Below are 25,129 nucleotides of genomic sequence, written 5' to 3' on the forward strand. Positions count from 1 at the left end.
ACATTTTGTGACTTTTGGCCTGAGGGGGAAGGGGGGACGTAAGCGTTGGTTTAGCGATTGCTACTTACATGGTGGTGATTCGGGTTTGAGGAGACTTGATACGCGCTGCGGCGGGAGGTATAAGATAGAATTGTTTCTAAAAAACAGGAAGAAATGGATGAGATAGAGAGCGTTCGGGTGCATGACAAGCTGAGGTGTTGAGGGTGTAGGAGAAAACTAGGTGGATGCGGTATAAGCTGTGAGGTATGTCTTGCAATGTATACAACATCCCAAGCTGAGGTGACAAAGCAATGGTATCGAGGAATTTCCTCTATCTTGGTAAGATCACTTGCTTCCAGTCGTGGGCGAAATAGCGACTTGCACCACTCAGCATGGTTATAACAGCGAAAGAAAAACCATATAGAATAAGATGCTTGACTGTGTGTAGATGATGCCGAACCTTGTCGGACACCAGCACTCATCTGATATGTACAAAGAAAAGAAAACCAACGCCGGGTATGTAAATGCCAACCGACGCCTTATCAAAACCAAGTCCAAACCCCAATCTCAACCCCAACATCCCCCATGCACATCCAAACCACATCCATCTCAAACCCTCTCAACCCCCAACATCATCCCACAACCCCACGTCTAATGCGCACACCCCAAATACTGCGACGAGCAATACTCATTCTCCCTACGCACAACCATTAGCCTCACATTCCCAATCCAGTAATCCGGCCGCAAACACCATTTCTTGGCAGGAACCACCAAAACACCAACATCAAATAACAAACATGAACTCACCTCGTCAAATACCGCCCATCAGCCCTCGCCCTCCTCGTCTCCAAAAGCGGCGGCACAAACGGCAATGCCAGCGCCGAAACAACATAACCCGTTGCAAGTGTGGCTTTGAGTCTGTAATGCGGGTCGCGCGGCAATGAGGATGAGGAGTAGTAGCGGCGGAGTTGCGAGAGGGCTTGTGTTGAGAAAGTCATTTTGGCGACTAAAACGAGATTTAAGTTTTTTTGCGAGATGGGGTAGTTGGGCTGTTTCTTTTGGTGGAAGTAGGGAACGGGAGATGTAGTGAAAGTATATAGTCGGATGTTTGTGCAGTTTGTACTATGTAAGTTTTTGGGGGGTATCGGCTGATGGATGCGTGATGTGGGGCCGAAAAGATGTCGTTTTGCGCTTTTGGGTTGGGGTTCGTTTTCGGGACTTGTGGGGTCGGTCGTGGGCGCGTGCTCTCGTTCTTCCTCTTTCATGCACATACACTCTCTCTTCGAAAACCGGGTATTCGTTGTCTGATAAAGTAAGAGTCAAGTTAGGAGTGAGAACGGCAAAATAAACACCAGGAGAGAAAGCAGGCTCGGGATTTATACAAAACCAGGAAAACGGCTGCCTGCGTTTGACCGCCTGAGATTCACAGCCTAACCAAACGGCCGCGGCTGGTCTGTGACCCTGGACATGAGCGATGATGGCGGGCCGGAGTCAAGCGACGCGACGCTCACCTTTTTTTTTGTGGAGTAAGGTGTAGTTGCCCACTAAGGCCGTTGTTGCAACGCTAAAACAATTTGATGTGCTTGCTTGCTTGCTTGCTGGCTGGCTGGCTGGCTGGCTGGCTTACACGCTGCTTTGAAATGCGCACATGACAAAGCAATCTTCAACAAATGCGGTGGTGACAAAGTTTCATCACAAATGCTTAGATCAAGAGTAGGAAGATCGAGAAAGTCGTATTTAGGGAGTTTGCTCCAAAAGAGAAGGCTGTTCGTTTTCGATGGAAGTTACTGGTCGCTTCGATGAGGTCAGGGGCACCTAGCCTAACGTCTATCACACACGAGCTGCGTATAGCACACGATTCAACTTCATAGATGGCAAAGATGGAGCATGAGATGGAATAGATTAAACTGCTGCGTTCGGAGATATCCCAACCAGCCTATCTTAACATACATAAACCAGCATCGACAACCGCCGCCATAAAAGCTGCTCCCAGGAAAACCCCACCACCACGATAAACCGCCGCGGTGCTGTATCTCGAACAAAAGTAACAAGCTCCCTTACGTTTCTGTGTTCGTCAAGACCGGGATCTCATAAACCTCATACTGAATACGCAACGCACGGTCCGTAGGCTGGAGAACCACCGGGCACTTCGACCCTTTATGTACAACAATGGAACGAGGCTTCAAACCAGCACCCGGCTTGAGGTAATAAGCAACGTTGGCAGGCATATCGTCCGCACCAAAGAACGTGAGGTATCGCACGGCTTGATCGTCAAAGATTTCCACCTTTGCGCTGAGGCTGGGAACTCCATCGGGGCCGGGGATGGGCGTGTACTTGAGGCCATCGTTGTTGGCGAGTTCGCTGATGGTCCAGACTGACTTGAGAGTAGCGCCGGCTGGGATAGCGTCGGAGCTGGCATGACATGAATCTCGGCGTCCTAGGAACGTGCTGCCGTCGTCGGCTAAGCGCACTCCTGATTCGTCTTTGCGCTTTTGGATGATGTCGCGCATTCTAAGGTCGACCGAGACGGGAACTGGTTTGACGCCTAGCTCGAAGGGAGGGTTTTTGCCGGGCGTAAATGCACCATCGCGTTTATCGATGGGGATGCGCAAATCGTCAAAAGGGTGGTCGGGGTTGAAAGGAGCATCGCGTTTTCCAACTTCGCCAGGGATTTCGATTGGTTTGAGGCGATAATCCTTGAAAGAATTGGCTTTGATCACTCCGCCGTGGGCAGTGAGGGAGGATAGGGCTGATAAGCCTAGGAAGATGGTTTGGACCGAGGGGACGAGCATTGCTTTGGTAATGTTAGCTTCGATGTAATAATCAAGACGTATGGTACATGAAGGAAGTAGAGAAGAAGCATACTAGGGTTGTTTCAATTAAGCTTGTAGAATAAGTAAGTCTAGAATCGATGTTGAGCGCGCAGGTTTAGGGTTAGAAAGAGCGTGGAGAAACCTTGCAGTCCAGAACAAGGATACAGGGCCATGCTGGATCTATATCTTCGTTCTCCTTTCCTTCACGACCAAGTGCTGACGCCCATTCAACTCGCCTCCACATAGGACAATTCGCGCTTACTCTCTGCCTGGCCAACTCTCACCTAAGAACAGCCAGGATACGCGGCAGGACCAAAAGGGAAAGTGTAGCGATCAACTTCTCCTGTAGTATCATCTTGTCGTGTACATACCTGCTCGCGCGGCTGCCTGTGTATGTACGTCCTGTGTAGCACTAAGTACCCAGGATGTAAACTACATGTAATAACGCAAGTATTATTAAGCTCCGTGTGAAGGGGCAAAGGTCATCTGCCGTCAAGATGCCCGCGTACGGAAAAGGCTAGCATCGCCAACACCAACACGAGCACATAACCTCATCCAGCTTACACCGTGCTCGTGCAGATACGTGTGAGCCACTTGGCGTCATTTTCTGTCACTTGGCTAGGTTGGCGTAACCCCTATGAGATGTAAGACGTACAAAACCGGAAGGTTTCGCGTGACTTACCGTACTTCTTACCTTTTGCATAATGCTATGCTTTGAAGATCTCTATATATAGGAGGCGATCAATCCTTTAACACACGTCTTTGCTATATCATCTATACCTACGTTTACCTATTATTCTCTCTACAAGGCCTACTCTATCTATACCTATTTCAGGATTAAAAAGACACCATGCGCTTTTTAAGTGTACTCTTTATATCTGCTCTTACGAGCCTAGCAGCTGCTCGTATATCCTTTACACATTGCAAAGCAGCTGATCCGAACTGGACTGTACGTATTTCTATAATAGCATTAATAATTTTTATCTTCCTTCGACATTTCTAACGTATGCTATAGCCGCCTCAAGGAAACTGCGGTGAAGAAGATATGAATGCGTGTAAAGATCCTCAAGTTTGTTTTGTATCAGTAAGTGGAATGGTTATTCTGAATATTTACTATAAGCCTGGCTAATATTAGAGAAGTGCCCTAGGGGGACGTTTCAGTCAGCGTGGGCAGCTCCCGACCGCAGTTGTCAATGCTACTGTGCTTGAGGTACCTGATGGGAGAGTAGCTTGTTACGATGTCGCTACGGGTGAGGCCGGGGAGAACGGCAGACATCTTGGAGAATCGCGCGGCACAGCTACAACCCGTTGTAGGGCCAAGTTACGCGCCTACTCATGGCGAGCAATGCGGCACAGTTGATCAAGAAGCGCTCAACAATGTGCTCGCCGCACTCCCTCAAGTCTATAGCAATAGACTATACAATAAGCGCCTAGGGCTCATTGTGTTCAAATTCGATTGGTATACTAATGCTAGCCTTGAATTCTCAACCATCGTGTTATGACATCAATCCACCAATCGTGTTAACACACACTACTAATCCGAGAACCAACCTAGATTTTAGAGACCCTACCAAGGGAAGTTTACACAGTAGTAATAGATCACCCTACAACTCGCCCAACACCACACTCTCCTTCGTTGGAGGCTGACATGCCGGGAGAACTGCAGCTGCAGAATGGATGTGCGTTAAGTTTGACTTATCGCAGTTATACTGGCCCGACGCCGAAGGTCCGGAAGAAAAAGTGTCCTGGCACACAGGGGGATGTCTCGCTACGCAGGGATAGACGTTACATGCTAATGTTAGTAATGAATGTAGAAAATGGCCACGGCGTCTATGGTAAGGGTGCATGATCCAAGTCCACTCAATCTCCAGCTCTTGCAACGAACGTACGCCCGGCGGGCGGGCGGGCTGAATGCCATTAGACGACTACGCAACACTATCAAAAGGTCAATAAAAGCATTCGGCGCCTAGAAGTCTCTATTTAGGCAATCTTGGCAAACTACACAGACGACCTCCTTTTCTCTATAACCTAGCTCTCCGAGAATCTAAACCAAACCTCGCGTGCTCCTAAGGATGCACAACTTCCCTCTGCTATTTCTAACGCGAAAGCCGTCGCTAGTCAAACATCACCTTCTCTTCAAGATACTGGTCGTCTGTTTCTCGTCAACTTTATCGACCAAGCACACCTGCGTCAGACTGCCGGCAGATACGGCGCTACTTATCAAGCGTACATCTACATTCACCCAGTTTCTGATGACTTCTCGCCGCAAAACCGTAAAATCGAACGTGGGCAGCTCGGCTCCATCCTCGTTTACACACTGCAAGACCTGCTAAATAACTAATTGTTGGCAACAGACTTTCCAACAAGCAAGTAAAGCAAGTCACCGCTCTAAACTTGACTTGCTTGGTTCAAACATAGGCTTTACTTGACTTGCTTGGGGTGATTTTTTTACTTGCTTGACTTGCTTGTATTACTTGCAAGTACTTGGATTACTTGACTACTACAAAGAGATTAAGCTACATACAAATTACCAAAACTCAGTGTTCCACTCTAGTATGTTGTAATCTCCTACAAGCTGCTCATCTGAAAGCTTAGCCTCGCTACAGTTGTACGGTTTATAACCAGCTCGCACCCATGACCTTACTGCGGCACCCCGCAGGGATCGCCGCTATCACCGGTCCTATACACCCTATACCTAGCTGAACTACTCAACCAGGACCGAAAACTCCGGTTCGGGTATGCCGACGACATCAACCTATACCGGGTCTCCCACTCTTTAGACGAGAACGTCGCACTGCTAGCAGAGGACCTCAAATCTATCAATGAATGGGGAGCTGCGAACAAGATCACGTTTGCACCAGAGAAACGGGAGCTGATCCACCTCACGCGCCAGAAAGGACTACATGCGCCGCCAATCCAATTGGAAGATCAAACAATTCACCCTATAGCCCCTGCGCAGGGGGGAAGCCAGACTGCGCTGCGCTGGCTTGGGGTGTGGTTTGATAGGGGACTAACTTTCAAGAAGCACGTCGCAGAAAGGGCGGCGCAAGCTAGGAAAGTAGCGAACCATCTCCGGAGCCTCGCCAACACAGCCCACGGCCCTCCAGCAGGATCGCTACGCAAGGCAGCCATAACATGTATCCTGCCCATACTACTATACGGAGCCGAAACATGGTACGAGGGCAGGACGAAGAACCCACGAATTGCAAGGGTTTCCCGTAAACCCACGGTCAGCACTAGGGTAGGCTGGCACCTAACCACGATAGATCAGGCACTAATAGCAGCCACGAAGGCAATCCTCCCTGCGTGGAGGACAACACCAAACGCAGTACTGCTAAGAGAAGCTGCGATGCCGTCGGCACAGGTGGCGCTGGAGGAGGCTAAGCTCCGCTTTGCGGTTCACCTACGCACGATAGACGACAAGCACCCACTTACTAATAGAACTACACTGCCACTAGTCATACGAGGACGCGCAGCGGGCAACCGACGGATACCAAGATCGAAGGTTCAGCGCGTAGCACAACTGCTACCCGCCACACCCCGAAACGTCCTAGCCAGCCCTCACTTTTCATACGGGTCGAGGCAGGACCCAACGCAAGGGCAAGGAAAGGACATTGCTGCCCAGAATTTCACCATCTGGTGGGAGTCTCTTGGACAAGAGACAATCACTGTCTTCTCAGACGGGTCTGAACAACAAATCAACGGTACAAGGGTGGTCACTTACGGGTACGCTATATACCAGGGCCAGGCCGCCGTGGCGACTGGACAAGGCTCACTAAATGCCCTTAGCCACGTCTTCGATGCGGAGGCTATAGGCGCGTGCAGAGGACTCAAACACGCACTACAACTCTCACTGCCTAGCCAGAGGGAGATCGTACTCTGCATAGACAGCACTTCGGTAATATGGGGCATACGCGGAGCCGCCCCTGCCTCCTCCCAATGGGCGTTCCTCCAAATTCATGGAGCTATGGAGGCCTACAGCGTGAAAACGCGGTGGGCGCCGGGACACATGAAGATTGTTGGAAACGAACTCGCCGACCAGCTGGCTGACAACGAGGCCAAAGACCCGCACCAGCCATACGGCATGGCCGCCTCCCCCACAAGATCCGGTATACGAACAGTAGGCCGCCGCCTCCTCGAACATACAAGGGACACTTGGTGGAAGGATAAGAGCAGTAGGCTATCAGCATGGTACACGCAATGGCAGCTGCCATACGATACTAGGCGCACGCCCGCAGCGCTATGGCTACCCCGAAGGATACTCGCGAAAGTCCTTATGATACGCTCAACGCATGGCGACTTTGAATGGTACCACCGAAAATTCAACCACGAGGATACCTCGAAATGCCTATGCGGCAGGCCCAAGACGCCAGAACACCTAGTGTTCTGCAAGAGAGCCACAACACACTTCAAGAAGTGGCCTCTACGCCCCATCGTGCCCCCTCGCACAAGACAGGAAGGCCTAGCGTACCTCGCGCAATTAATAGACCAGCCACAAGAGTTCGAGACCTTCGTGAAGGTAACGAACTCCTTCTATGACGAGTGATTTCTATTTTTGAATTTCACAAAGACCCGCTGAATTCCTTGGCATTATTCAGTGTAGGATTCGCGGCAAAACGCCGCATAGATGCCACAACCCACACGCTCTCTCTCAAACCTTTTATTATATCTCAAATTGCCTCTTGTTACTTTTTCGTTTCTCTCTCTAAAAAGCAGTTACTGTACTGCATCGATCAAAGGCGCAAGCCACGAAATACTAGAATATTGTAGGAAAACGGCTTCAAATGGCGGGAGTCCTTTTCACGAACATGTATATAGGCAGGACATCACTCCCCTTAGATACAAAACACCTAGGAATAGGTTCCACGAGGCAAGTGCGACAGCACTATAAGACCACGGCGGGACCCGCCCGAATACCCTATGGGAGGTTACAGATAGGGCGTTAAACCATAATCAACAACATCAACATCAACCCATGACCTTACTAATTGAAGAGCTGCGAGTAGCTCACTGCCCAGAGCACGTCGTTTAGGTTCAAGAAGGTCGCCAAGCTCACTGAAGAGGCGCTCACAGTCGCTGCTTGATGCTGGGATAGTCATGATATCGATTGCAAACTGCGCTAAATGCGGGTATTTCGGCAGTAGTTGTATCCAGTATTGGACAGGATTTCCATCTGCGTTGTACTGCTCCTGCGTCCACTGCGGCTCTTGTGTTTTCCAGCGCTCAAACTCGTCAAGTGGAGCCTCTCGGTCATTGTTGCGGCTAAGTATAGCAATAATTGCCTCGTCTATGTTGTTGCTACTCGGCGCAGTTGTATACCGCTGGCGTGCTCGTTGAGGTTTGTATGCCGCCCAAAGCTGTTGGAACGACGCGTTGGCACTAGTAAGCCAATCAGCTTTGTCTGCCCACGCCACATCGCAGTAGTTCTTGTAGTACGGGTGTAGGCAAACAGCGGCGTAGTAAGCGGGCGAGTCGTCGAGCTTGTTGTAGTAGTCGTTGGCTTTGCTCCACGCGGCGCGGAGGTTGACGTTGAGGTGATCCTCTGGAGCCTCGGCATGAGCGTTGAAGTCGACGTGCTCGAACGGGCGCGCCCGGGCCTCAAGCTTGCTGAGTACGTACTCAAAAACGGGTATAACCTCATAGATTGCGCCGTATTTGCCATCCTTAGAGCGTCCCTCGAGGCGTTTTGTGGCGTACTTGAGCGGCTCTAAGCAGTCCTGGTACTCTGCAATCACCGCCCAGTCAGCAGCTCGGAGCCCAGTTGATCTCATCCAGTTTGGGGCGTCGGGCCGCTTATTATTCCGCTGCGCAGCGTGCGCATCTTCAAGGATAACCCTATTGATATGATGCTCAGCGTACAAGTTATACGCGGCTTGAAGCTTGGTAGCGCGCTCAAAAGCAGCATAGTATGAGTTCCAGCGAGTGACGACAGGCTTGACTGGCTCGAGTACTTTGAGACGCCCTTCAGCAGGCAGGTTGTTGTTGGCAAGGCGCTGGTAGCCACGAAAAAGCTCGTACTGTTGCGGCGTTTTGATATAGTTGATGACGTCAACTAGCACTCCAATAGGGCCATCTTTCCGCCACTCTCGCATATACTGCTCCTCGGTATTGTACTGCTCTTGAGTGTTGCCGTAGGCGTCTTTGTTGGTGCCAAATATAATAGCCTGGCCGATGAGGTTAAGCGTGTGACAACTGCAGCGGAGGCGCCGGTGAGCGGACTCAAATTCGTACTCGCGCGCGAGCGCGGCGATCGCAGTGTCGTTGTTGGTAGCGTTGTCGAGTACAAAATAGCCTAATCGGTCGCTTGTTATTCCGTATGCTGAGAGCGTCGTCGAGATAGCTTTGGCAATAGCCTCACCGGTGTGGGCGCCAGCGAGCTCAGGCAGATCGATTGGTAAGTCTCGTATTATTCCAGCTGCGTCGGCAAAGTGAGCGACTACTCCAAAGAAGCCACGTTTACCACCCTTTGTTGTCCAGCCATCAAAGCTTACGTGTATTTTGCTTACTGAGCCTGACAGGGTGTCGATAACTTGCGGTCGTATAGACCGGAACAACCTCATCACAAAGGTAGAAACGCTGGTATTACTTACCCACAACGCTGCCTCTGCCTCTGGGTTGGCAAATCTCATCATCTCTCTAAAATCAGGCGTCGTAAGTTCGCTGAGCGGGTGGTTTCGGTTAACAAGCCACATGACAGTGGCTGTTCGAAAGCCCTCTACGTCGAAGTTTCCAAACGCGTTAGCAGTGTTTTGTTGTACGTCTAAACCAGCGTCAAAAGCTTGCCGCAACGACAGCTGGCCTCGAGCTCTCTGCGCTAACTTTGGGCCATCTTTCGTAAGGTTGTGGCCAGGCTTTGGTTGGCTGAGATGGGTGGCTGCTGAGGTTGTAGCCTGAGTAATGTTAAACAAACCACCACGGCCAGCGTCGATAGTTTTGTGTACATGGCAGTACTTGCACACAAACCAGATTCGAGATGTAGCATGGCGCTCAACAACGCGGTAGCCATACTGAAAGATCCAACTTTTTGGGCGCTTAGAACGCGCCAATGGCTTGATAAAATCAGGTAAACGTGCCCAGTCAATGCCGTCAAAGTTCTCAACTAGTGCGCTGTTTGTCTCATCCTGACCACCCTCTCCAGCCTCAGTTGTAGCCACCGTGCCAGCTCGGCTGCCCTCGGTGGGCGCGACAATCTCAGCCTCCGCCTGCGACTCTAAGAACTGCAACTCGAAGGTAGGTATTGGCGGCGAGGCGTTAGCCTGGCTTGCGGCAGCTAGGGTTTTGCGAGGTGATCGACGCTGAGGTCTAGGCTTAGATGCAGGCTTAGATGCAGGCTCAGGTGAAGCCTCAGGAGTTGAGGCGACGTTGTTGGTGGCAGCGGCTACTTTCGTACGTTTGCTCCGAGCAGAAGTTTGTGGTAGGCGACGTTTGGCCATATTGGGGGTATCAGGGCAGTATAAATCACTGGAAAACGCGTTGCTATAGGGGATACTGCATTGCGATAGGCTTCTAGACAGGCGTACGTCGAGATTGGAGCAATGCGCTAGACTAAGGCTAACGTTATTTGATAGCCGCTTAGCCTGTTTGGGACTCAACCGAGGCAACTGCAACACTTCAAAACCATCGCGACATCTACCGTACAGCAGTTTTAGCACCCTCATCACAGTAACGCTAAAACAACCAAGTAAACCAAGTAAGCCAAGCAAGCAAAGTATCTTGACTTGACTTGCTTGCTTAGCTGCCCAGCTCTTACTTGACTTGCTTGCTTGGTTTAAACCAAGCAAGTCAAGCAAGTAATCCAAGTCAACTTGCTTTTTGGAAAGTCTGGTTGGCAAAGATAATGTTTAGCTTAGATAGCTTCTAGCATGCACAGTCGTAACATCTTGCAGCTACTAATATAGTTAGGGAGATTATCTATCTAAGCGCTATAAAGGCACTGGATAACGAACACACTATTATGGTCATTCATCATCGACGTTGAGCCCCATCACCTAGCGCAGAGATTATAATAACGCTGACCCCGGTTATCCCATTCCTAAGAGTCATGATCCTATATGTAAGTGATGTCGATGCTTGGCAGCAGATTTTCACAACGCAGTTTTGTTGTAACAACGATATTCCTAACAGTCATATCTAGCGCATACAGCAGCTTTTGTATACCAAAATATCAACAATCTCACGTCACCCAGGTGTTGCCATCTACCCCTAGAAGCTTGCAGTCACTCAATCCACCTCATCATTAGGAGGCTGTTGATGCTCCAACGCGTCGACCATGTCATCGTTTTCCTCCTCCGAACCCATCGATTCATTCTCCGACCCGTCCGCGTGCACGCCAACGTAGATGTTGCCATTCGACGACATGAACATGTGCATACCACCATCGCCTCCATCAAAAAAGTCGTCGTCATCAAGAAAGTCGCTGTCATCGTCTAGATCGTCCAGGTCCATATCGTCGTCCTCGTCGATGTCGTTGATGAGGAACCCTTCTTCGTCCGTAAAGGGCTCCGAGCCGTCAGCATCGTCGAACAGTGCTGTTTGGAATGCGAGGGGGCGGTTTTGACGTAGTAGCTTTTGCTTCAGGCCGAACAGAGTTTTTCGGGTCGATTCACGTATCCTGATAACATCCGCGTCGCTCAATTGATCCGTCTCGGGTGCTTCCAGCTTTGCCTCGTGGACTTTTAGGTCTTCAATGTGTCGATGGAAGCCTACAGCGCTAGCATTATACAAGCATTGAACCAAAGGTACCTGCTCGTTGTGGAGGTACGGTGGAATGAGACTACGAGTCTTGTGCAGTTCGATCAACATCTTGAGGTTGATGCCAGCCTTGGATAGTTTGTATGCTTTAGCGTGGCGGTTACGGAGACGCTCCGCCTCGCATATGTAGTCCTCGGTAGACAGCCGAAGCCTGTACTTTAAGTCAGTATATGCTTCCAGTAAGGGGGATAAAAGACCGAGATGCTGGACTCACAGTATAAATGACGATTGCATCAACTCAAGAGTGGAAATGGACGGGAGCGCCGCATAATGATCTAAGTTAGGTGGCTCATCCCACAGGTTCGCAGGAGAATCCCAATGGCGACGCACTCGGAGAGTTTCCAGTTTGGGTGGCGCAAGGTCGCGGTTCATGATGATAGCCTTGTGCAGAAACGACTGTGTGTCGCACTCCATATACTTCAGCGAGTGAAAATCGCGCATTCCGTCGCCTGGTGTTCGTATGGAAGACATAACGTGCGAGCTTGAGTCGATTCGCGAACCAGGATCGAGATGAACAAGGGTTTCGAGAGAATGCGCAACAGCGGAGAGAGCTCGTAGCGACTCAACCGGATATTTACTCAGCATAGGATTATCCTTGGAGCGATTGGTATTGTAGACGTTTTCTCCGAGCGTTAGCGACTTGAGTTGCGCTGGTGTTTGCAAAATGCTGAGCAAGCTTTGAGGATCTAGCACACACTCATCAAAGACTAGAGACGTCAATGGGGTTTTATTCACATATGACGCGAGTTCTGGGATCTCGGTGTCCGGAAATGCGATGCAGGAAACATGAAGGTGCCTAAGCGAAGGGTGTCGAAAGAGGCAGTGATACCCATCCAGGTCCCAGAAATCAGTGTCTCTGCCATGCGAATGTATGGTCAGTGTCTCCAGTAGAGCCAACCCGGTTTTGCGCTCCATATGTTTTCCCAATTGGCGCTCTGCTGCAATGGCCTCAGTTTCCTTGAGGCCGTTTTCGCAGGCCAAATCAAGTGCTGCGCGGAATTGCTCCATATCGGTACCAACCCAGTCATCCCCGCCAGATTCCGACCAGTGGAAATTATCCCAAGGGCTCTCGATATGCCATTCTCTTAGGTTGATCATGTGCGGTACGTTCTTATTGAATTCTGCCCTAGCCCTGTCACTGTTCTTCAACGTGGTCTCCTCGTACTGGTAAAGTAGCTTGAGCGTTTGTACGGCCTGGAGGCGCTGATAGCGAGACAGAAAGGCAGCGCTGACGTCTCGTAGGTCGACTACAGAAGTCAACTCAATAGTCTTGTAGACTCGCTCTTCAGCCAGACGCTGCATGCTGCGACATGTTCGCGCGAGCGAACATAGCGCCTGATTGTTGCCTTCAAGGTGATCAAGCACTAGGAGAGTTAACTCGGTAGGAAGTGTTGAAGTCGCGCTGCCTAGTAGGGCGGAAGCCATGATAGCGCAATAGTGGTTGAAAGTTTAGGCAGATGCCTGTGTGTTGATTCTGCCCAGGTCGTGTGGTTCTAGAAGCAATCAGGGGTTGCGCGCGATGATTGAGAGGTGTTTGTGTCCGTCAGCTTGACTTACAGTTTGTTTTGTAGAGGTCGGGTGTCGCACAAACACTCAAGGACGCGACGCTGAAAGATTGATGCAGGTGTTGAGAACTACTCTAACGCTGCGGGGCTGCGCATGGACCAATGACGCGCTCGCGAGACCTGCATTCCTCGGCAGACACGTGCTTCTCGGACACGTTACCCCGCCACGTCTGTGTATTCACCGGGCGTCATGATACTTGGCATACTGGTATACAGAGGCTCCTGTAGTCGCCAGGCACGCCTATTAGGTGCTTACCTCACAATGTCTGTGTATTCACCTGGGTAATATTGTCACTCACGTGCATAGTCTGTTGTGCACAATTCACTGGCTTTTGCTTCACATGGTGACACAATTTATTGGCACCAAGGTAACGAGAACCTGTTGCAGTGCTTGATCTCCCGTTCAGACGCGGAACAACCATTCTCGTTGTTCGTCGCTGCCACGACGCGAAGGCCAGCAGCCCGATGGGTAGATTTCAGAATTGCCAGGCATAGCATATATCCTAGGATTTATCGCCGATCTGCGATAGTATGATTGACATGTCAGAGCGAGCGGCTGTACGCTTCAATGTTGACAGTATTGAAGAGCAAGATGGAATCGATGCGCCGTCCTACAATCGACACGTAGAGTACATAGGGCTCATTCTCAACCATTTCTGTACCTCCTTTCTTTAACTTCTAAACTTTCAATCATCTTACTGTATCATTCTAAAAGACTCCCCAACTTCAGCATGCCCTTCTTCGTCAAGGTCAGCGACAACCACTGTCGCAAGTTCTTATCTCGCCCAAACACATACAGTCTGTGTTTTCCAAGTGGACATGACTTCTTCTTCTCGCTCCCATTTGACATGGATTCTCTCTCCCTCATGCGACCCAAAGAACTCTTCGCTCTCCATAGGTTCCTATCCTACGCCTCAAAGGACATGACGCCAGCTGAGACCTTGAACACGCTGAACGTACAACTACTCATTTCGCGAAGGCTTGCGGATTCCGAAGCTCTGAGACCAGTGGAGCGCCGCGCCTGGACTGCTGGACACGGCTATCCCATCTTCGATCACAACGACATCCTTGTTGGTTTCTCGTGGGATTGGACACACATTGAGTTTGAAGGAGGGAAAGAGCTGGTATCGATGTATATGGAATCAATCTCTGAGCAGAACAAACAACAGGCTATGAAGCGTACTGCCGAAGAAGATGCAATCACTGTTCTCCGCTGGGAGAAGAACGGACACCAGGCTTTCGTGTGGAAGCGCCATGGCAAAACCATCTGCTTCTACATATACGGAGCTTACTTTAGGAACTTTTCTGATTGGGAGCAGGTCGAGGCCAAACTTACGGAACAGGAGCTGGACGAGCTTGACCGTGGTCTTGTAACGCTTCGCAGCCGGCCAGACGGAGGCTACAGCCTTCTCTCCGTGGAATCCAAGGAAGAACAAGGCAGGAGAAGGAGCTCAGAAAGACGCCATAGCTCGGACATAGTGGTGCCTGTCAAGATGTTCAAGCAACCACTCCCTCCACCTCTATATCCCCGTGATGAAGAATATCACCATACCAGCACTCCACTCAAGGACGTTCTAGCCCAAAACTCACTTCAGCCAAAATATCCACCCTCCTCGATATCGCATCAGCCTAAAACATGCAAACACTCAAAGAACGATAACACAAACCATGCTACCTCTGAAACTGACACTACCAACCTCATAAACATGTACGGCGCCATCTTCGAATGCGAAAACGACTGGCTCTCATTCGCAAGCACGCTACCAAATACCATTCTCCACTTCCTCGAGCACGGCATCCTCAAACTACAAGGGTGTACGCATAACGGCATAGCCGTCGTCTGGATTCCGCATCCCGACGCTCGTGTTGAAGAAACCGGCGACGAAGAGTCAACTGGCCATGATTCATATCGAGACGATCACAAGCAGCAGACGCACACGCAATCCCACAATACCCTCGAACAGCTTTACCAAGTCAACCTCCTCACCCACACTACGCTCAACCACATCCGCAACCGCTGCATCCGACAGCGAACTCAAGGCCTCGACTCGATGCTACTGAGAGTCTACAGAGACATGCGAGATAATGGTGCATCAGTGAATGAAGCTACGAAACAAATTCTTCAACTCAAGGAAATGGAGCTACAGCGCCGTCATCGAGGAGGGAAGAAGGAAGGACGACCGAGTGTTGAGAACATAGCATCTTGTTTCTTCGAGAGCTTTGAAGAAGCTACGCGGAACGAGCAGAAACATGAGCAAGAGAGCTCTACTGCAACGAGGGAGAAAATGACTGCCTCTGGTGGCAAGGGTGATAGCAACGGAGGGTTTGTCAACCGTGGTGACCTCAACAACAGTTATGACCACTATAAGAAATACGAAGAACCCATTCCAATCCCCAAACCCAACTACACTTACCCACGAACGCCTCTCGCCACAGCCACCACCCATACAAACCTATACAACCCACCCAACCACCCAACCCGAACCCACAACCCTACAATCCATCATATCACACCCCCTATCTCTCCTCCCCTTTATCAATTCCCTTACAAGTTTTCTCCTCATCCTCACACCCAGTCCACCCCAACGCCAACTCACCCACCCACCTCCGCGGTTCCCACCCAGAAAAAGCGACCATCTAGCACAGAAAAGCCAGATAAGAAACCACGGTACCAGGCCTATGCTGAAGAAAGTGCGGATGGGGATGATGAGGTAACAGCGGTAAAGGGGTCTTGGCGTGATGTTTAGGCGATGTGAGATGGGGTGATTGGGTTGAGGAAAGGGAGGGGAGGAAGTGAGGTATGAGATATGGATGGGCATTTCGAAGGGTGGAGGGAATTTGAAGGGATTTAGTGTAGCTGTGTTCAATCACTGATTCATTATGATTTATTCGTGTTCTGACCTATGTGGGTTTGAGCATGTCGTCATATGGTGCGGTATTCCTTTCGGTCACTTGCACGTGATTTATGTGGGACAGCGCGACAGCCACAGATATCATATATCGAGCGACTGTTGTATTTCCTGGATGTCGGCGCACAGTTGCAGTGGCCTTCATGCGACTCGTACAGCCAACTAATTAGGTGCAGCACCAAGTGCGTTTTGCGTTGCTGCAGTGTTCAGATCTTTCTGGATCTTGGTCATCGCTTTCCCGTTCCACTAGCGCCGTCCATTCCGAGCGACAAAACGGTTAGCTGCCGTTTGTATCACTTCAGGTGAGTGGACCCTCAAAATATTAATCCTGAGCAACGACCCTTCACCTCGACGTCAAAACCTCCAAGCTGCAGCAACCAAGTGCTTCAAATACTTCCGACAAACTCAAACGCTCACACACTACTTCTAGTTCCTTCCACCCTGGCAAGGCGCCATCTCCTCACCACCAGTACCTCATCAATGTCCGCCTCCACCAAAGCCGCCGTGCCCAAAGCCCCAGCAAAAGCCCCCACAGAACCTTCCACCCCCCAAACCATCCACATCCTTCAAAACCGCCTCCGCCAAGCTCGCAGACTACACATCCTGGCTTCTCGAAACAGGCACAAACTTCATGTCCATCATCAGCTCCGCCATCGAGCGAGTGCCCATCAAAACAGACACGATGAACGAGCTAGACGCCATCACCAAGCGCAGCATCTCACAGCTCCAAATGCAGCGTCTCAAGTTCTCCAAAAACGGACGCATCACAGACCCCATGGAGTACCGCAAGGTCATGCTTGCGACGACGAAGCGTATCTTGGCTCTTCTTAACGGCTATGGTGAGCAGGTTACTGCTGATTTTCCAACCATGGCGGATGAGGTGTTTAAGAATTTTAGGAATATGGCGGAGGTTGTTGGGGCGTTGGATGAGGAGTTTGAGGAGTTGCCGGAGTGTTTGGATTAGGGGGTGGGGTGTGTGGGAGGAAATTTTGGGGTGGGAAGGGTATGATGGGTTGTGTGCAGACCTGCACGCGGTCTCAGAGGTGGATAAAAGTTCTCATTTCGAGAGTGAAGATGGCGATGAGGGAGATAGTCGGGCTTAAGGGTACTGACACACGAGCCGGGTTGCTAGGGGGGATCGATGATTTCTTAGAGCTAGGTTGTATCTAGCCGCCAATATTATCATATCTATCCCCTGTTCATGTATCAGGCAAGGTAGTACATCAGCCACGTGCCATGGTAACATCTCAGCCGAGTGAATTCCCTTTGCTTCCCTTTTCCTCCCCTCTCCAGCCTTCACCTCCAGCCTTCACCAATATATACCTACACCTTACATCTCAACCACGTCTTCCAGGGATTCTCTCTGCTTGCTAAAACCTACAACCTCCACCAAGGAAAACATCCCTTGCGAAAAGTCATCTCCCCTTCATTCCCTAAAGCCATCATTTTTTTCTTTCGCACACCAGCCCCCTCCCCCCGCCTATCCAATCTCGCAACTTCGCTACATTCCCGAGAAAGCGAAATATACCCCATCTATCCCAACCCCATACAGCCCCAGCGATACATGCTTAGTCATCTATGTCTGTGCATCCACAGCGCTTACATCCACGACCCTGCGACCCTTGTATCCGGGAAACGGCGGATAGGCAACGGTACGCAACAGGGGGTACCGATGTCATGTCGCAATATGCGAGTACTCCCGTGCCGAAACTTTATCTCATGTAAGGCTGGAAAGTGCGAGGGTGGTAAACGCGGGATGTGGATATGGTACGTCATCGGTTCGGGTCGGGAGGTCCTGGTGGACCAGGTAGCGGGGAAGAGTAGTAGCAGGACCCTGAAATTTGGTTGCGTTTATCCTTGCGAGTAACTTAATTGTGATTTTTTTTGGAAGATTGCTGTGCTGGTGGGAGGGTTTTGTTGTTTGGGTTTGATGACTAAGGTGCGTTCTAAACACTGCCTGGTTTTGTAAATGCGATTGGGAGTTGGTGTTCTTACATACAGATGCTCAATAGCGTGTAATGTATCAGACGAGGTAGTGATTATTTTTTAATTGGTCCATATGCAGGCACCAGTACGAGCGATATTGCGGTGACACAAGAACCTCAGCTTTGCTTGCGTATATACTTGATGCGCACATAGTCTACTATTCAGTCCCTTGCTATTGTGTCCATAACCACAATAATTCCTGTGGCTCTGCTCTGATTGTTGCCTAGCGACTCAGTCCTGGCCAATGGTCGCACAGACGCCAAGCTTTCTGTTTGTACAATAGCTACGATGCTTTGATATAGTTTCCCGCCTCGCGCTACACTCCCATTACACTTACCTAAACCAATTTCTTGGTTCTCGATCTCCCACAAACAGCTTCGTCTTCAACGTAAGCTTGTCTCACTTCGTTCTAGCACGAACACGAACACCTTCACTATAGCCATGGCCACCCCAACACCCAACGACCCGCACAGCGGCAAAGGCAAAAACAAGCGTCTTGCAGAAGACGAACTACCCCTCCCCATGGCAACCTCAGACGCCGCCAAAGAAGCCGGACTAAACATCCTCAGCCGCCACCACAACCGCAGCACCAACATCGCAACCGAGTTCTGGGGCCCAGAAACCTACCCTGACACAACACCCACAACACCCACAACACCCAGTTCTTCATCTGCCCGCCCCCGCTTCAACGTCTACAAAGCCTGCCTTCGCCACAAAGATCTCTTCTTCCAACTCGTCCTCCGCATGCCCTACAAAGAACTCGTCGCCCTCTACGCCATCGACAAGGAATTCCACTTCCGCCTCAACCACTACAGCACCTACCTCATCCATGAATATGTGCGTCGTCACGCCCCGCTCGCCGGCCACATCTTCAGCTGGGTGCTCTTCCCCGACGTGTGCATTTCAGACCCGATGTTGCGACCCATGGACGGCCGCGAGTGGCTCGCGCGCGACGTGCCTAGTTTCCGGTGGGTGGGCCTGGTACTCTACCGGCAGAAGATTGTGCGTAGCATCCTCACCATGTTGAGCATGGAAGGGCACCGCGTGCCTGCTGCTTGCGAAGCCGCGCTCATGAAGTACTGGTGTATCATGGGTATGGCTCAGAGTAGGTTGCGTGTTGCGTTTGTGGCGGATAAGGAAATCTGGACCGACAAGGATCTCATCAACTTCCAGCTCTTCCTCGTTAAGCTCGATATGCGCTTGTCGGATCCCATTCGGGGTAACGGCACGTGTGCGTTGGGTCCGATGTTGCTGAGCCAGAAGGGCCTGAGCACGCTTTGGAAGGTGCTGAGTGGCAAGCTCAAGCTAAATTACGAAAACACGAGCGATATGATTCTGAGGACGTATGCTGCGGAGGAGTTGGACTTTAATGCGAATCCCATGCTTGGCGAGGAGATCAGTACGAATGTTCCGTTACACGAAGAGGGGTTGTTGGCGCTGGAAGGCTGGAATCTGCATGGCGCGCGTATGCCGCTTGCGCTTAACATAATCCTTGCTGAGAGTATTAGGCGGAAGCTACATGTGGAGCAGTACTACCTGGACTTTGTCTTATACGGAACCGCCGACCTGAAGAATGGCAAGAACATTCCTATTCCGATAAGACTGCGAAGAGACAAGCAGGTCAAGTTGCCGAGCGAGGGAATGGCGACCAAGGAGATGAAGGAGAAGATTATTGGGCTGTTTGATAAGGGATTTGGAACGAGGGTTCCGGGTCGGCCTTTAGCAAAGCACTAAACGTGAGTTGGTTCTACGGCCTTTCATACGAGCGAGCTCTGATCTTGTCTTACATTTTGAGTTTTGGAAAAGTCACCGTCAACCTACATTTATGAGGAGACTGTTACGATGAAGATGTATAGGGAGGGGGTGAGATGCTGGTTGCTTTGAATCGTAATCTGGAGAATATGAAGGCACAAAAGTGAAACTTGCACGGTGGGATATGGCGTGGAGTGGGTATTCAGGTTGTATTCGAAGATGACTACTAGTCTGCTAGTCAAGTGCTAGAGACAGGACAACTTTCTGCTACTTACTCGGCAATAAGCCTTCTTGCTACAATCATTGAAGAGCACTAGTGTATATACCAGTCATCGTGTGGAAATCTTGAAGCTCAATGTGCTGCTGGCTCACTTCTTCGCCTTCGCCATCGCCATGTCGAGACCAATGTCCATTATGTCCTGCAGCTTGACCTTGCCCTCATAGCCCTTCTTGACCATCTTGTCGCACATCTCTTTGGCGCTATTAACGAGCTTGCACACTTCTTCGTCAACGCATTCGGGCTTTAGCTCGCAGATCGCTTTGTCCGTCTCCGTCTCGATGATTGCGACGTACTTGAGCGTAGGTAGCTTGGGCGGCTCCTGTTTGCGCTGATGATCCTTGGATTTGCTGTTGCTTTCGGCCGTGCGTTCGGTGGGGGCTGGTGAAGTCGCACGCGTTGTGGGTGGTGTGTCATGTCCAGTAGTTTCGGATTCGGTATCTAAATAGTTTATTAGATGGGGAATTTGAGGTTGTGTAGATATATAACACTTACCAACTACACTAAGATCATCGGACTTATCCAGTGAATCTTTTGCATCTCGGGGAGCTTCATCGTACTCCTTGTATGATCCCTTGAACTGTGCACCAAACATCCTCGTGAGGGGATCCTGTCTCATCCAACCCAAAGTAGTCAAGAAACGAAGGTAAAACACCTGGTTCGGATTTTTGTCTGTTTCACGTTTCCAAGTTATGTCCATCTTTCTGAGAATAGTTGAAGTTTCCTGGCAGAGCAGAATAGTTTCTCTGTCTTGCAAAGTCCCGTCCTGATGGATATGAAGACCGCTAGCTAGGAAACCAATAGGTAACTCTAAGAAAACTCTCAGCTCCTCGCATTCCCCATTCAATATGGGTGTTTTCTCTAAGAGCTTTGAGGTAACTGTGCGCAGTTCTTCGACAGTCTCGCTGAACGATGACGCCCTTTTGGAGATCCGGCGATTTCCATGCCCTCTCTAGTACCACGGTACCCATCCTTGGCATACAAAAATGGAAAACCATCGATATCTTGGGTTGACAACACCTCTATCGATCTACGATTTGACTCCATCTCTTATTAATTTTCTGTACCTTTACCTTCTCTGGATGCATCCTCTGACCCGACTTGAGAGAGACACTGTAAAAGGCGAGGAAATCTCACATGGGATACTAACTCTAGTACCATGGTACAGTCGACCCAAAGCACCCCAAACCAGAAGACTTTGAAAAGATTATACACACACAAATAAATCCCATTAGATTATGCACTCGAGTACCATGGTACCTTAGTCACCCGCAGCGCAACTCCAAACCTCCTTGAACAAACAAACAAAAAAATGAAGTTAAATGCAACTCAACCCTGAACTGAGATTAAACAAGTCCAGCAAACCTGATATCAAAAACACAAACATTCTTGTCTGTAACAACCGAACTTCCGCTCTTCAAACCCCCCTCCAATTACAGCTACACTTACTACTTGACCTAACCCTACGCTCAAACACCTCTATACTACACACCATACTATACCACCCCACCAACCAACCAACCAAGACTTCTCCCTCTTTCCCCCCGAAACTACTACTCCAAACACTTCCACTAAACCTACTATCAACCTCATCACTTCCCGCACACTATCTCTCCTTCTTAAGATAGAGGTGACTTACAAAGTACAGACTACAACATCTCCTAATATTCACATCATACCTTTGTTGCTGTGATGGTTTGCTTGCTGTAGTTCTGCTGTTGGGTGGGTAGATAGGTGGGTAGATAAGTGGGGTGAGTGTGGTAGGTACCAAGACCTCGCTATCTAAAATGTGCCATCAAGAACATGACAAACACGACAAACACGACAGCACAAGACCCTACATATCTATATTCAGGAGCCAAAAAAAGTTTAAACAAAAATACTCTTCCTATTGTAACGTACAGAGATATGCTCACATCTAATCGTCAACACCAGCACACAGATCCCGACCACACCACAGCAACATAAATCTAACATCCCACCCCGTCCCTTATCCTATCTAAACAAACCCCGAATATATATTTCGAAAATGATCAAAAAAAAACAATGCTGAATCAACATCTCACAACCCATAAGCCGTCATATATCGCCTAAAAACACCTTATCAACCCCCCAGATAAAATACGATACAATGCCTCACCCCATTTCCCTCCTCTCATCTAAGCATATACCTCAAATCCGGCAACCCCTCCAAAACACCCCTTACAACCCCCTCCTCCTCACTCTTCCTCTTCTGCGCGCTATTCGTCGCACCCGTAAGCGGCTGCACAGGCGGGGGCGTCACACTACGTGGTGGCGTGGACAAGCGGGTATATGTTTTTGCTGTTGCTGAAGAGGAGGCAGCGCTTGTGGAACGTTGGGGTATGGTGGCGGTGGTGTTGAAGAGGGTGTAGATGTCTGTTTGGTTGGGTGTTGTTGCGGTGGAGGAAGGGAAGAGGGAGGAGGAAGAAGAGGGTTTGAAGGAAGGGGTAGGGATTGAGGATTCGAAAAAGGAAAAGTCGACGTTGGACCAGGCGTCTGGGGTTGTTGTTGTTGTTGGTTCGATGGTGGGGATTGGTTGTGCTGGTGCTGGTGCTGGTGCTGGGGGAGGGGTTGTGGTTAGTTGTGAGGTGGGGGCTTGCGATGTGTTTGCGATGAATGCGGAAAAGTCGTCCTCGTCGTTTTCTGTGGTGGTGTCTAGGATGGGGGGGTTCTGAAGTTTTGGGTTCTGCCGTAAAGGCGTCATCGAGTGCCTGTTCCTCATCTTTCTGTGCGATCTCTGGTGTTGCGGGCTTAGACGGGGTTTCCTTCTCTGGTGTTGCAGGCTTAGACGACGTTTCCCTCTCCACAACCTTTGTAGCAGACACAACCTCCTCCTCCTTCCGAACAACCGTCTTCACCGGCTTAAATCGAGTCTCTTTCTTCAATAATTCCGGTCCAGGTTTAAACACCACCTCCTCCTCTTTCTTCGGCGGCAGCGCGGTGGTAGAGACGACACGTCGCTTGGCCGGTTTCAGGATGCCGGGGCCAATAGGTCCAACCTCAGCATGAAGGGGAATGAAATTTTTCTGTCCAAAGACGGCCGACGTGGGCGAGATGGTCCTCCGCAGACGAACTATAGAAGCCGCATGCATCGCTTCGGCGGATTCCGCGGTGTGGTTCGGTGGCGTTTCTGGGGCTGCCGCTGCCGCTGCCAAGGTTGACGGTGTGGCTTCGTGCGGCGCTGGTATGGAGCTAGGCAACTCTGTCGTAGTAGTGGGTGTAAATACGGTAGGCGTCGATATCATTTCCCCCCAATCTTCGTCATCATCGTCAATGGTATCAGTTGCATTCGCGTCTTCAGCTGGAGGGTTAGTGTCGAGAGTGCTGATGTCTCCCCATGAGTCTGCTGAGGTTGTGAATGCGATAGGAGGTGGAATTACGGTTGCGACAGCCGGCGTTTCAGTCGTCTTCGTCGATGCTGCCTCCTCCAGATTGCGCGGGAGATCCATTGACGAGGTCCCCAGTTCGTGTGTTTGCGAATTGTCTGCGATGGGCTTTGGTGCAATATGCGAAGCTATCGCGTCTATGCTGGGGCTGTCCAATTTCCAAGGGTCCACTGTAGTTGGCGATGTGCTCCAGGCGAACGCGATGGGTGTGTTAGCCGAGACTGGTGGCAGGCTTTGCCTTGTAGGTGCAGCAGGACGCGGCGCGGGAACAGATGTCTTCGTGCGTAAATGGCCTTTGGGTTGAGGGTCAACAGGCGCGACGGTATCCCAATAGAATGACGCTCTCGCTCCTGGTCCTCTGCCTGAAAGACGATCCTCACGCGCCCATCTTCCCACAATCTTGTTGACCTCAGTCCTGACCTGAGAGCCTGCCCATGTAACTCGCACATAGTTGTCGTGGTCTTTTCCGAGATTGAACTCCCTCATGGTCTCGTTGCGTGTGAGCCTATACCAGGCTTTGCGACTGGATACCGCGTATATGGGGTCATTGGGTGCTTCGTCTAGTTCCTTCGTGGTCGTAAGGGGCGGGAAAAGCTCGCCTAGGAGTGTGGCATCGAGCGGGCCTGCGGTGCTTTTCGATTCGGCTGTAGGCGGTGGCGTGCTTGGAAGAGGCTTCTCTTCTGCATCTTCTTTCGGTGTGCCAGTATCTTCTTGCGTTACATACTTATTTAGAGGTACCTCTGTCAACAGCGTATCCTCGGTGGAGGTGCCATATTCCCCATCAGCGCTCTCGCTGCCCGAGCTCGAAGAACTGCCATCGCCATCCCCACCGCCATCCTTGAGTGTTGTATCATCCTGGACGCTCGGCGCCTCTGTGCTATGCTTCTTAGCTCCGCCCTCTTCTTCGAACGAAGTACGGGATGATTCGACGGGCGCTTCGTTGTGGCTTGTCTCGGAAGGTGTCCTGGAAAGTTGTGGAGAGGCATCGTCATCGGCCTGCGGTGGTTTCTCAGGCGCAATCGCGTCTTGCACTGGCTCCCTGTCTGGCTCGATGGTAGTCGAAGTTTCTGATGTATCCGACGTGACATTGTCCAACCCCAAAACGCCCTCGTGCTCTTCAACCCATGTGTCTGTCACGCGTGAAAACGCCTCGTCGGCGCCTTGATCCGTATCCCAGCGCGGACTATCTGCCGCAGCTGCACCATCCCCTAGAGAACTCGGCTTAGCTATGCGCGCATCTATAGCTACCGCGACAGGCGCATCGACGGCTGCAGATGACGTAGCCCAGCCGCCAAACCCGGCATCTTCATTTCCCCACCCTGCATCATCCAGAAAAGGGCTCGTAACAACGGGTGCAGACGTAAGCGTGCGAGGTTCCTCCGGTCCGATCACCTCCAGCTTCGGCGGACAATCTTCTTGCTCGGCATGGTCATCAGCCCAAGGGTCGCCCCAGTGATCCATGGTCGGGCTGCCGCGTCAAGCGTCATGGTGAGTAGCTTCCGCTAGAGAAGCATCACCGGGGGGGGGACGGGTTTATTATTGGCGAGTACGAGGTTGGCGTTGGGGAAATCGGAATAAGTTATGGGAAAAGAGCGAAATGTAGGCAGGCCACATCACATTTGCTCGGGGAACAGATTCGCGCGCTAAGCCGGATGTCGGACTTTTGCTAACCGGGCGGCCAACTCTAACC

The 25,129-nt window shown here is 50.7% G+C and overlaps 10 protein-coding genes across 10 annotated transcripts; 5 read left to right on the forward strand and 5 right to left on the reverse strand.

The window, feature by feature from the left end:
• Positions 1 to 2,036: 2,036 nt before the first annotated feature.
• Positions 2,037 to 2,771, reverse strand: PtrM4_133730 (uncharacterized protein; the record flags this gene model as incomplete). Its single annotated transcript, XM_001941362.2, has 1 exon — positions 2,037 to 2,771. One exon carries the CDS (start codon positions 2,769 to 2,771, stop codon positions 2,037 to 2,039), a length of 735 nt encoding a protein of 244 aa, XP_001941397.1.
• Positions 2,772 to 3,642: 871 nt separating this feature from the next.
• On the forward strand, positions 3,643 to 3,921 carry PtrM4_133740 (uncharacterized protein; the record flags this gene model as incomplete). The annotated part of the gene is made up of 2 exons (XM_001941363.2): positions 3,643 to 3,741; positions 3,808 to 3,921. 2 exons carry the CDS (start codon positions 3,643 to 3,645, stop codon positions 3,919 to 3,921), a joined length of 213 nt encoding a protein of 70 aa, XP_001941398.2.
• A 2,220-nt stretch (positions 3,922 to 6,141) lies between these two features.
• PtrM4_133750 (uncharacterized protein) lies at positions 6,142 to 7,338 on the forward strand (the record flags this gene model as incomplete). The annotated part of the gene is made up of 1 exon (XM_066109143.1): positions 6,142 to 7,338. The coding sequence occupies one exon, from the start codon at positions 6,142 to 6,144 to the stop codon at positions 7,336 to 7,338; it is 1,197 nt and encodes a 398-aa protein (XP_065961135.1).
• A 382-nt stretch (positions 7,339 to 7,720) lies between these two features.
• PtrM4_133760 (uncharacterized protein) lies at positions 7,721 to 10,225 on the reverse strand (the record flags this gene model as incomplete). Its single annotated transcript, XM_066109144.1, has 2 exons — positions 7,721 to 10,062; positions 10,183 to 10,225. The coding sequence occupies 2 exons, from the start codon at positions 10,223 to 10,225 to the stop codon at positions 7,721 to 7,723; spliced, it is 2,385 nt and encodes a 794-aa protein (XP_065961136.1).
• A 787-nt stretch (positions 10,226 to 11,012) lies between these two features.
• PtrM4_133770 (F-box domain containing protein) lies at positions 11,013 to 12,968 on the reverse strand (the record flags this gene model as incomplete). The annotated part of the gene is made up of 2 exons (XM_001941364.1): positions 11,013 to 11,694; positions 11,758 to 12,968. The coding sequence occupies 2 exons, from the start codon at positions 12,966 to 12,968 to the stop codon at positions 11,013 to 11,015; spliced, it is 1,893 nt and encodes a 630-aa protein (XP_001941399.1).
• Positions 12,969 to 13,839: 871 nt separating this feature from the next.
• On the forward strand, positions 13,840 to 15,299 carry PtrM4_133780 (uncharacterized protein; the record flags this gene model as incomplete). The annotated part of the gene is made up of 2 exons (XM_066109145.1): positions 13,840 to 15,196; positions 15,256 to 15,299. 2 exons carry the CDS (start codon positions 13,840 to 13,842, stop codon positions 15,297 to 15,299), a joined length of 1,401 nt encoding a protein of 466 aa, XP_065961137.1.
• Positions 15,300 to 16,648: 1,349 nt separating this feature from the next.
• On the forward strand, positions 16,649 to 16,981 carry PtrM4_133790 (uncharacterized protein; the record flags this gene model as incomplete). The annotated part of the gene is made up of 1 exon (XM_001941366.2): positions 16,649 to 16,981. One exon carries the CDS (start codon positions 16,649 to 16,651, stop codon positions 16,979 to 16,981), a length of 333 nt encoding a protein of 110 aa, XP_001941401.2.
• Positions 16,982 to 18,747: 1,766 nt separating this feature from the next.
• Positions 18,748 to 19,737, forward strand: PtrM4_133800 (PAT1 multi-domain protein; the record flags this gene model as incomplete). Its single annotated transcript, XM_066109146.1, has 1 exon — positions 18,748 to 19,737. One exon carries the CDS (start codon positions 18,748 to 18,750, stop codon positions 19,735 to 19,737), a length of 990 nt encoding a protein of 329 aa, XP_065961138.1.
• Positions 19,738 to 20,123: 386 nt separating this feature from the next.
• PtrM4_133810 (uncharacterized protein) lies at positions 20,124 to 20,627 on the reverse strand (the record flags this gene model as incomplete). The annotated part of the gene is made up of 2 exons (XM_001941368.1): positions 20,124 to 20,473; positions 20,528 to 20,627. 2 exons carry the CDS (start codon positions 20,625 to 20,627, stop codon positions 20,124 to 20,126), a joined length of 450 nt encoding a protein of 149 aa, XP_001941403.1.
• Positions 20,628 to 22,771: 2,144 nt separating this feature from the next.
• PtrM4_133820 (DUF1421 multi-domain protein) lies at positions 22,772 to 24,900 on the reverse strand (the record flags this gene model as incomplete). The annotated part of the gene is made up of 2 exons (XM_066109147.1): positions 22,772 to 22,775; positions 22,811 to 24,900. 2 exons carry the CDS (start codon positions 24,898 to 24,900, stop codon positions 22,772 to 22,774), a joined length of 2,094 nt encoding a protein of 697 aa, XP_065961139.1.
• Positions 24,901 to 25,129: the final 229 nt, after the last annotated feature.

This window comes from Pyrenophora tritici-repentis, chromosome 7 (genome assembly GCF_003171515.1).
Source record: "Pyrenophora tritici-repentis strain M4 chromosome 7, whole genome shotgun sequence".
Taxonomy (NCBI): domain Eukaryota; kingdom Fungi; phylum Ascomycota; class Dothideomycetes; order Pleosporales; family Pleosporaceae; genus Pyrenophora; species Pyrenophora tritici-repentis.